At 46.2% G+C, this 11,551-nt stretch overlaps 1 protein-coding gene across 2 annotated transcripts in view; it reads right to left on the bottom strand.

Annotated features, from left to right (window-relative positions):
* The window catches only part of cntnap2a (contactin associated protein 2a), a 146,654-nt gene extending 139,092 nt beyond the window's left edge, over window positions 1-7,562 (bottom strand). Inside the window, exons 1-2 of one of the 2 annotated variants that reach the window (XM_019869397.1) lie at window positions 7,486-7,562; window positions 1,200-1,319 (exon numbers count right to left, since the gene is read on the bottom strand). In XM_019869397.1, coding sequence (XP_019724956.1) covers window positions 1,200-1,296 — 97 coding nt within the window. In that variant the 5' untranslated portion in view covers window positions 1,297-1,319; window positions 7,486-7,562. Of the gene's footprint in view, window positions 1-1,199; window positions 1,457-7,485 lie in introns of those variants that run through there. The other variant, XM_019869396.1, reaches the window with a different exon arrangement.
* Between the last annotated feature and the right edge of the window lie 3,989 nt (window positions 7,563-11,551).

Genomic DNA, 11,551 nt, shown 5'->3' with positions numbered 1-11,551 from the left:
CCAGGGATTCAAATTTAATGACGATCCACAAGAAGACGTCACTGTCGGTGATGAGACTTTGTTTGCAAAAGAGCCTGCTCAACGACAAGTCATTATATCGAGTTTCACGAGACTCTTCAAAGTTTACCACCCACCTATCCGCAGGCGCCTTCTTACCACTGCCTACATGCCGTTACGTGTGCGCTCATCTCATTTCGCTGGAGCGCAACGGATCGCGGCAAAAATCGCGGCAGCCAATTAAGTGACAGGGGAACGCGTCTTAAAAAGCTGACGGGCGCTCAAGGCATAGCATGCGTAGGAGAAAAAAATCCCATGCTTCGATCTGAACACACAATCATTCGCAGGGGCCTGCGTGCATTGGCATGTAAATGTCAATGCAAATGAACCCCAAAATGGATGCGCGCGGAGAAAAACGGGGGCTTGGATTTTGTATAGGTCGATATTTACCTCATCCGTGTCTCTTTTGGACATTGTTCTGGCTCCAGTTGCCACTTTGTGGCTCAAGTTACAGGAGCGAGACCTTGTCAGTATTCGTCACTCTGCTTGCATGTTCATGCGCATCCGTCACTCATGTTATTTGTCTCCGAGAAGCGGTTTTCTGACAAAGTGTGTCAGATTGGGAAGATTAATGAAATGCAATAACAGTTTCAACTTTGTGAAGGATGCTGCCTATCGTGACTTTCTGAATGTTCACTTAAAAAAAAAAAACGTTGGCATAGCCAGAATTAGAACATATGTGTCAATTTAAGGGACTTCATGTAAAAAAAAATCATGTAAAAATGCTGTCATCGTGTTTACTCAAAGAGGTTGCGGGGAGTCGTGGTTACCGGCAAACACAAAGCAGATGCAGCCTATTCTGTACATGCATGCAAAAAGACCTTTTTTTGTGTGGCTGGGGGGGGGGGGGGGGGGGGGGTAAAGTCACAGATATCCTGGGAAAAAAAGTGATCCAGGATATGGGGAAAAAAAAAATCCCGAAAAAGTCTCAAGATAAGGTTGCTGACCTCAGTCCACTTGCAGAGCGCAGTTAACACGTGTCAGTGCACGTCCCTCCCCAACGAGCGGCAAACGGCCCCATGCCGACCTCTCCAGGAAAGACCTGCACGCCGTGCCTACCGAGTTCTGCTGTGACGAACCTCCAATACCTTTTGCCCCAGCGACGCGCACGCACCACATAAGACGTAAACAGATACACTTACCGCTTGTTGGCAAAGCTCCTCGCACACAGTTGACGTCGCAGAAAATCCAGAGAGCCGACAGCAGTAACAACGTCAGTCCTCCTCCAGGACGGTGCATCTTCGCGGTCGGCGCGGAAGCAGCTGACATGCGCGAGAGAGGAAAAGCACTCGTGAGAAAGCAAAGCAGAGGCACTCTGTCCGTGCGTCCGTCCGTCCGTCCGTCCGTCCGGCTCGGCACTTGAAGACTGGAGGAGAGGAGTGAGTCTGCGCTGCGCTGACTCTGCCTCACTGTTTCTCTCTCCACTTTAGAATAAAACCCACACGGGGATGCTCAAAGGAGAAAGAGACGAGGACACGGAGGAGTGAGACGCCACAAGCTCCACTGCTTCGTGGAAGCGTGTCAGTGCGCAGCTGATAGCGGCGGTCCGGTGCGCTGTCCGCGGTGCTGAACTTGCCTCCCTTTAACTCCCTCCCTCTTTAACTCTCTCCCTCAAATATCTCCGCTTCCAGCCACACAGTGCCGCCCTCCTTCTCGAAGCCGTGGTAGCCAGTTAGAACGCCCCCCCCCTTACACACACACACACACACACACACACACACACACACACACACACATCACACACACACACACACACACACACACACACACACACACACACACACACACACACACACACACACACACACACACACACACACAACACGCCGTCTTCAATTTTTTTTTTCAGCCTCCCATTTCGTGCTGTTTATCAGTAGGACATTTCATTAGGTACACTTATTCACTCCAATTTGAAACGGTGCGTAAAGAAAAAGGGTTCCATCACAAGCTCCCAAACGTTAACAGACAAACAGCGGATGACAACAAATCAAAAATGCATTTGAATAGAAGTGGTTTTGAATTCTCGACGAGCAATAAAATTCTTTCCTGCCCGATATCTCCCTCCTCCGTCACACCTGAGTCAACATTAGCTATTGGATGTTGAGTTACATCCACACAGACAGTTTATACCACTCGGAAATATTCTCATTCCCATCCCATTAAAAAGTATATATTTTAAAAAAATGATCAACTGACTGTGAGAGAGAGAGCGAGAGAGAGAGAGAGAGAGAGAGAGAGCTTGCTGATGGATCGATAGATCGATAGGTTTGTGAGTACGTGAGTAGACAAGTAACAATATTTGGCACCACCTCTTGTTGTACCGAGTAATTTACTGTGTCTTTGACAACATATAAAGTTGTCCCCTTCTTTGAAAAGAAATAAAGCAAAGCTTCCACACTCCGAGGCAGCATACCCACGTCCAGGAAACAATTCTCTGAAGGGTGTGAATCCAAATAAAACGGCTCCAATCCAAAGAAGGTTGAAATACAGGGTCCCTGCCCGCTTGCAAAGCGTCGACAACAAACCATCGACACATAACGGGAGCAGCTATACACAGGAGGCCCTTAACTAAAGAGGCATGGGTGGTAGGAAAAATGAAGAGAAAATCCCAGGCAAGTCAAGCAACGAATTGAATACACAAGGGGACCGGCTTAAAATCAAAGTGAAAACCCACACTTAAGCGGCAAACTATTAACTAATGAGAAGCAAATGTGTGCAGTCTACAAAAAGGAGCGAGACTCAGACACGAGCCAGAAATAAACAACATAATTACACACAAGAAGATTAAAAAAAAGAAAACCTACACTGTAATGAGACATCAGTGTGTTTAAAAAAAAAAAAAAAAAGAAAAAAAAAAGAGAAATTTGGACAAAAAATGGAAACCCCCAAAACAACGCGTCAGAGACAGTACGAACCGTGAATATAGTTGACTTTAGCCCGCTTCCTTTTTTTTACTCTCCACTGCTTGTTTGTCATGTCACGAGTCTTCCACTGCACTGTCAGAAAAACAATGCTCCCCCCCACCCACCCCCCGCCTCACCACAAGATGCACAAATGGGTTCGTCAATATGGCAGGCATTCTAATTACCAGCCATCAGTCATCTCATGACAGTGATGCCAGAGAACTAAAAAAAAGTTGATTACGGCAACGATGAACTTCCAGTGGGAGGTTGTTGTTGTTGTTGTCTGAGACTTTTATACGCAACTCATGTGGAAAAAAGACGTCATGGATAATCTCATGTTTAGGAGATTTGAGAGGAATTCTTAATTGATTCAGTGTCAATGTCGGGTGTCTAATTTGCAATATTCAGACTCATGACTGTCGCCCTCGTTGAGCACGGTGAAGACAATGACAGCGGTAATGCCGTGTGCTTCTTTATTTTGCCGGAATGACTGTCTACTTTTCAGTGATGCCCTCGGCCATGTATGGCGGCTGAAATAAAATACCGCAGGTCACCAAAAACAGTGACGGTTAAAGCATGAGCCGACTGAAGTCAAGCAGTTGATTCTCCCGCTCTTACTGTTTTTCTTTTCTTCTTTTTTTTTTTTTTTAAGATAGGAAATCTCTCCAGAAAGATGCAGGCAAATGCTATGTCCCGATAGTTTGAAAACTAAACAAACAAAAGTGATGCATGTGTACTCCAGATGACCGACGGAGCAAAACGCACACACACACATCCTATCTTCACTCACATTCATGAGTGTCCTCCCCGAAACCAGAAGTCGACTGAAGTCACAAGACTGAACTGTGAGAGGCGGGGTAAAAGGATCGGGAAAAAAGCAGACGCGGTCGATGTCGAAGAAATGCTTGGCGAACAGCTTCACTGATTGGACCTTGCGTTTGCACTCTCCTATTTGTCCGGTTTGCCGTGTGACACGGATCCGACGTACATTCCGCAGAACTTTTTTACTCCCCAAATTGTTTCTGGCAACAGCACAAGTTTCGGCGAGCTTCCTAATCGCTCTCACAAGTCCTCCGTTGCACATACGACATAAGGACAAGCGTAGGGTGCCGCCACAGTGCATTTGACACCCAAGAGAAATTAATGAGCGACCTTTGGTGTCAATCGTCGGAAGGGTCATTTGCATACACTTGAAATAGAACATGCAGAGACGGAAAATCTACATGCGCACTTGTGAAATATTAATTGTTTTACGCGCATTGAAAAACAAATCACTGTAACTTCTTTGCTATGTTAATTCACATGGAAAGCGTCTTTGGTCTTGAGCTGTCTGTGTAGCAACTACAGGATAAAGCTCCGCTGTGTTTTTTGATCATGCACAAATTTTGAAGAATCACAAACCTCAGGGGGAACGCCTCCCGACGCATGCAATTTTTTGCAGCCGCGTGTTTACTCAAGCAGGTCAACTTTCTCTCAAAATCAACAACGACACAAAGAGAAATCACTGGATGCATCACATCAAACGGAAAAACTTGTCACAAAGATGACTCGTTGTCACGGCAAAGCAATGGCTGATAAGCGCCGCGTCCCGAAATCTGTTGCTGATGATAAATCCCTCAGGCCGCACTCACAGACGCATCATTTGCATGCGACGGCAAGACGTGACTTGAGCGCGGCAGGCAAACCACATCCCGTCGGGTCAGCCCGAACATCTTTGGAGTTGCTCAAATCTGTTCATTGTGTTCGAAAAACTTGACATGAGGATCGATGGAAATGTTGATTTCAATTAGAACGAATTGAAAGTCATCCCGCTGCACCGAATGGATAGCGATTGAGGTCATCGTTCATGTTGTTTTCCAGACCGCACTCATCCCAAGACGAAAGTAGGTTGCCGTTCTCGAACGGTCGGACACTTCTCGATTCTTTTACAAGCGAGACTGGCCTTTTAAGAATGTCACTGCAGAATTGGTTTGTGAAGCATTTGCTGGACTGAAGTGAATGAGCCTCGGGGAATCGACGGGAGAAAGGAGACGAAAAGTCCCGGCAGAGCGAGAAATCACCTTTCACACCTTCCCTTTCCATTGCGACAATAATTCCGAACCGGCCCACCGTCCGCACCTCTTCACACTAGCCCCCCATCCCCCCCGCTCAATTTTGATTAACCTCCTTCAACACATGCTGACTAAGAAGGTAAGAGCTTTTTCAATAAAAGTGATGAGCACTTAAAAGCATTGAACATTAACTCGGAGCATTGTGGCATTTTGAGTCTGGTTATGACAGGCCTCAAACAGCACCCGGGCGGGAAGAAATTGGCGTGAATTAGTCCTGAACAGGATCATGTTTCATTTTTCATTATGTTTAGCTTCAAGTCGTAATTCGTATAAAAACATTTCAAAGTGTGTCAACTGAAATAGCTTTGACTGAATCTTTGGTTCAATCGGAACAAATGAATTCCACCTTTCAGATACAATTTTTCAATTTTTTGACTGGAACGCATCGCAGGGGTTAAGATACCTGTACTCAAGTATCGCTTTCAGCTACTTCATAGGAGACCGCGCGTACGATATCTTGACTGAGCGGGAATCAATCTGACTCTAATAAGGTACACGGTCAGGGTGTGTTGGAGAAACAACATCACTCCAGTTGCCAATGTGGATCTTGATGGCGACAGAAGATGCGTTTTTCCTTTGCGCCAGAGCAAATAAGCCAAATCAGTCCTTAACGGGGACAGCAATCAAGCGTCTAATTCCGTTTTGATGAGCCGGTCATTAATGGCTCGGCCACACCTGCTTGGACACGTGTCACCGCACAGCCTCTTCATGAGAGCGAGAACATTCAATCATCGATGAGATGCCCCTGTCGTCATAGTGACCCAGTAACGCATCCCCGAAACATTTCATCAGTCAGTAGCACGTGTGCATGAAATCATTATGGGGCCGCTCATTAATTACGAGGCCGTGGGATTGTCTGGGCTCGGGGGTCGCCGTGGCACTTGAGATGATGAAGGCTCTTTCCAACGGGACCGGCCATTCCCAATGATGTCGGCGGCAAAGATGAAAAACGCAGTACAATATCACCTTATAGCGAGAGCGGCTGATAAATTAAGACGGTGCCAATGTGAGGCGCCACAGCGGAACATGGCCGTTAGGATGAAGGCGGGCTCAAGGCGCAAACAAGGAGAAGAGCGAGCCCGTACGGTAAGAACAAAGAACAATGTTGAATTTTCGGACTTGTATTTCTGACATCCAGTCGAGACTGTACTTTGTTTTGATAGGCGGCGTTTTAGTCACAAACGGGATATTTGACTCGTTTCTCCTTCCACTTTGCCAGCGTGTGCGCGTATGCCCTTAAACTGCAATTTGACTTTGATTCCGGAGGTCATGAAGCTTCCTAATCCATCATGATTGGCTTCCTCGCAGCTATTTGCCCTGATGGACAGCTGCCCGTTTTTGACCTTGAGCATCAACCGTTATCAAGTCAATGATCCTGTATTCATTCTGCCCCCACTTCTTGCTTACCAAGCGCCACACCAAGTGGAACGCACGCACGCACACGGGCACAGACAAAACATTCCCTCCTCGAGTCATTTTGCCAAGCGTCTTCGATGCAAACCATTCACCCTCCCACTGCATACATAATAGATAGAAGAGAAGTACCGGTTTTCGGAATTGCAGTGACATTTCTGCAAGCTGAATAATAAACTCCAGTAAGTAAAACCTAACAAGAGCAAACCAAGGAAACCAGCAAAGCCCAAAACGACTCCATTAGTGAACGAACAGCGTACTTCTGATCCAAATGAAAAAAAAAAGGAAAAAAAACAATCATCGGGCCTCTCATTGAGCACACATTGGCCGCAAATGTATTTCGAGCAATATCTTGCCGCAGACATGAACGGCACAGACGAGTTGTGACTAAAACCGCAATGGTGCAGGCTTCCGCTGTCATGCAAACTCTCTTTTTCACCGCTGCTGCACTTACAAAAAAAGTTGCCGGCAGTTGCATCCCGCCCACCAAGCGTGAACTTGTGATGAATGCAACTTTTCAGTCATTCTGAAAAAAAAAGTCTCAAAGTATTCGAGGATTTGCAGCGATCATTCTTGACAGGATGAGTTGATCGTTGTTCATATATTTTACTCCTAATCATCACATGACTGCATGTTGCTGGGCGCAAACATAGGACGGAACGCGTCTTCAGAAAAACAAACAAACAAACAAACAAACAAACAAACAAACAAAAGCACCAGTTGGCATCCGAAGCAAGCTTTACCTTCGCCAATAAAAGGTATCTTGTCCCCCGATGCATTTCGTCCCAGGGACCCAGCCTGCGACCAAAAAAAAAAAAAATGACATACGTCTAAACTTTTGGAAACTTTGAAATCAGATCGAGCGTGAGGGAACGCGACATCGCTCGTGCGCTGTCAATTACGACAAACGATTCCGATTCAAACGGTGAACACAGCAGGCAGCAGTTGAAGTGGTGGGTGTCGTGGCTAGACGGGCGAAAAGAACCGAGGGAGTCGCTTACTTGCTCCTTTTTGCGTCCACTTTGCTTCGGCGGTCCTCAACTTTCGGCGTCCGTCACGGTGCACTCCCGCGATCAGGTTCTTGACTGAGCGGGAATCAATCTGACTCTAATAAGGTACACGGTCAGGGTGTGTTGGAGAAACAACATCACTCCAGTTGCCAATGTGGATCTTGATGGCGACAGAAGATGCGTTTTTCCTTTGCGCCAGAGCAAATAAGCCAAATCAGTCCTTAACGGGGACAGCAATCAAGCGTCTAATTCCGTTTTGATGAGCCGGTCATTAATGGCTCGGCCACACCTGCTTGGACACGTGTCACCGCACAGCCTCTTCATGAGAGCGAGAACATTCAATCATCGATGAGATGCCCCTGTCGTCATAGTGACCCAGTAACGCATCCCCGAAACATTTCATCAGTCAGTAGCACGTGTGCATGAAATCATTATGGGGCCGCTCATTAATTACGAGGCCGTGGGATTGTCTGGGCTCGGGGGTCGCCGTGGCACTTGAGATGATGAAGGCTCTTTCCAACGGGACCGGCCATTCCCAATGATGTCGGCGGCAAAGATGAAAAACGCAGTACAATATCACCTTATAGCGAGAGCGGCTGATAAATTAAGACGGGGCCAATGTGAGGCGCCGCAGCGGAACATGGCCGTTAGGATGAAGGCGGGCTCAAGGAGCAAACAAGAATTAGAGCGAGCCCGTACGGTAAGAACAAAGAAAAATGATGAATTTTCGGACTTGTATTTCTAACATCCAGTAGAGGCTGTACTTTGTTTTGATAGGCGGCGTTTTAGTCACAAACGGGATATTTGACTCGTTTCTCCTTCCACTTTGCCAGCGTGTGCGCGTATGCCCTTAAACTGCAATTTGACTTTGATTCCGGAGGTCATGAAGCTTCCTAATCCATCATGATTGGCTTCCTCGCAGCTATTTGCCCTTATGGACAGCTGCCCGTTTTTGACCTTGAGCATCAACCGTTATCAAGTCAATGATCCTGTATTCATTCTGCCCCCACTTCTTGCTTACCAAGCGCCACACCAAGTGGAACGCACGCACGCACACGGGCACAGACAAAACATTCCCTCCTCGAGTCATTTTGCCAAGCGTCTTCGATGCAAACCATTCACCCTCCCACTGCATACATAATAGATAGAAGAGAAGTACCGGTTTTCGGAATTGCAGTGACATTTCTGCAAGCTGAATAATAAACTCCAGTAAGTAAAACCTAACAAGAGCAAACCAAGGAAACCAGCAAAGCCCAAAACGACTCCATTAGTGAACGAACAGCGTACTTCTGATCCAAACCAAAAAAAAAAAAAAAAAAAAAAAAAAAAACAATCATCGGGCCTCTCATTGAGCAAACATTGGCCGCAAATGTATTTCGAGCAATATCTTGCCGCAGACAGGAACGGCACAGACGAGTTGTGACTAAAACCGCAATGATGCAGGCTTCCGCTGTCATGCAAACTCTCTTTTTCACCGCTGCTGCACTTACAAAAAAAGTTGCCGGCAGTTGCATCCCGCCCACCAAGCGTGAACTTGTGATGAATGCAACTTTTCAGTCATTCTGAAAAAAAAAGTCTCAAAGTATTCGAGGATTTGCAGCGATCATTCTTGACAGGATGAGTTGATCGTTGTTCATATATTTTGCATACATAATAGATAGAAGAGAAGTACCGGTTTTCGGAATTGCAGTGACATTTCTGCAAGCTGAATAATAAACTCCAGTAAGTAAAACCTAACAAGAGCAAACCAAGGAAACCAGCAAAGCCCAAAACGACTCCATTAGTGAACGAACAGCGTACTTCTGATCCAAATGAAAAAAAAAAGGAAAAAAAACAATCATCGGGCCTCTCATTGAGCAAACATTGGCCGCAAATGTATTTCGAGCAATATCTTGCCGCAGACATGAACGGCACAGACGAGTTGTGACTAAAACCGCAATGGTGCAGGCTTCCGCTGTCATGCAAACTCTCTTTTTCACCGCTGCTGCACTTACAAAAAAAGTTGCCGGCAGTTGCATCCCGCCCACCAAGCGTGAACTTGTGATGAATGCAACTTTTCAGTCATTCTGAAAAAAAAAGTCTCAAAGTATTCGAGGATTTGCAGCGATCATTCTTGACAGGATGAGTTGATCGTTGTTCATATATTTTACTCCTAATCATCACATGACTGCATGTTGCTGGGCGCAAACATAGGACGGAACGCGTCTTCAGAAAAACAAACAAACAAACAAACAAACAAACAAACAAACAAAAGCACCAGTTGGCATCCGAAGCAAGCTTTACCTTCGCCAATAAAAGGTATCTTGTCCCCCGATGCATTTCGTCCCAGGGACCCAGCCTGCGACCAAAAAAAAAAAAATGATATGCGTCTAAACTTTTGGAAACTTTGAAATCAGATCGAGCGTGAGGGAAGGCGACATCGGTCGTGCGCTGTCAATTGCGACAAACGATTCCGATTCAAACGGTGAACACAGCGGGCAGCAGTTGAAGTGGTGGGTGTCGTGGCTACTTGTCGCTTACTCATGCAAACTCTCTTTTTCACCGCTGCTGCACTTAACAAAAAAAGTTGCCGGCAGTTGCACCCCGCCCACCAAGCGTGAACTTGTGACGAATGCAACTTTTCAGTCATCCTGGGGGAGCTGGAAGATCAGAGCAATTTCGCAGCCATGTTGTACTCTCTGAAATACATGGCGGGCGCCTTTTGGCGCAAACGGTCACACTGAAAAGAGAAATGACCAGGAAAGATGTACACAAACTCCAGTGTTTCATTTTCCGACTTTGCCGCCAGACCGTTCACGCTGACATTCACACCTAATGACAATTTAGAGCCTTCCAGTAGCCAAGAAGCATCTTTTTTGAGTGTTGTCGAAAATTAGAGTAGAGAACCCACACGAGCGCGGGGAAAACATGCAAAGTGCACACAGGAAGGCCGGAGGGGAAATTCAAAGCCCAAAACATAGAACTGTGAGGCACATGTGCTAAACACTAGAGAATGGAGAGAATGCCGACGTGACAATCGCGACAGTTGCCAGCGCCTACCCGGAGATGAGGAACACCGAATTAGTCGGCGTCTTTGTCAATGTTGTGCCTGTGCTCCTTTTCATTGGGGTGTTCAAAGAGCACGGTGCGACACGCTCATTGAACTTTGCGCTACTGTACTTGCAGTGCTGCAAAGCACCTGAGCGGATGCGCCGCTTGCCAAGTGTCACACAAACATCGGGTAAGCTTTTTTACGTGGGCGGGAGACACCACACTTTGGTATTCGTCAACCTCTGAAATCACTATCAGGATCGCTATGCTTAAAAATCCAAAATATCGGTGCCGCTTCATTCTAATATTTGCCACGGTTGAAGCTGACATGGGTTGAGATGTGTTGATCGCAGCTTGATGACGAGTGAGGTGAAGCTTGGTGACATCAAGCGTCCCCCGTCATGCGGTGGTAAGAAGTGGCGGCCTTGGCCGGGTCCGACGTCTGCTCCAATCGCAAAAGCAACCTCTGTGTTGGTAAAGATACGACTCTGAGCTCTCAAGTGAGCTCCTCGCCTCACGTCTGAATTCACAAAGTAGGGGAAGTAGTTCGAATGTGACTCTACCTCTTTTATGCCATTCATCCACTTCACCCGCGAGGTTGAAATGTTGAAATGTTTTTCTTAGAAGCTGCAACGACAGGCGACAACAATAATAAAATTGTCATTGTCATCCAAAGTACTCCAAACCTTTTTTCTTGTTGCTGATACAAAAAATAGGTAGCGCAGGTATAAAAGATCCTTTCTGTTTTTAATTCCCGTCTTGCTGAACACAATGAGGAAAATTTTACATGATTTTTTTTTTTTTTTTTTTAATTGGAGGTATTTACCACTTTCCAAAATTGTGTTTTACAGTGTGCTAGAGTTATTGTTTGCAGCTCCAATGCATACGGAAGAGTCACACTTCTCCACACTCGCTTATTCGCTTGTCATGAACTGGGCCAATCCTTCAATCATCTTCGAGCGAGTTACATTTTAACGTTGGAACAGGACCCTTTGACTGTTCCAATTTCAAAGTGTCTGGTCTTTGA

The sequence above is a fragment of the Hippocampus comes genome, unplaced genomic scaffold (genome assembly GCF_001891065.2).
Source record: "Hippocampus comes isolate QL1 unplaced genomic scaffold, H_comes_QL1_v1.1 scaffold149, whole genome shotgun sequence".
Classification (NCBI taxonomy): domain Eukaryota; kingdom Metazoa; phylum Chordata; class Actinopteri; order Syngnathiformes; family Syngnathidae; genus Hippocampus; species Hippocampus comes.
The sequence above is the reverse complement of the archived record's forward strand: the minus strand, read 5'-3'. Positions and strand labels throughout refer to the sequence as shown.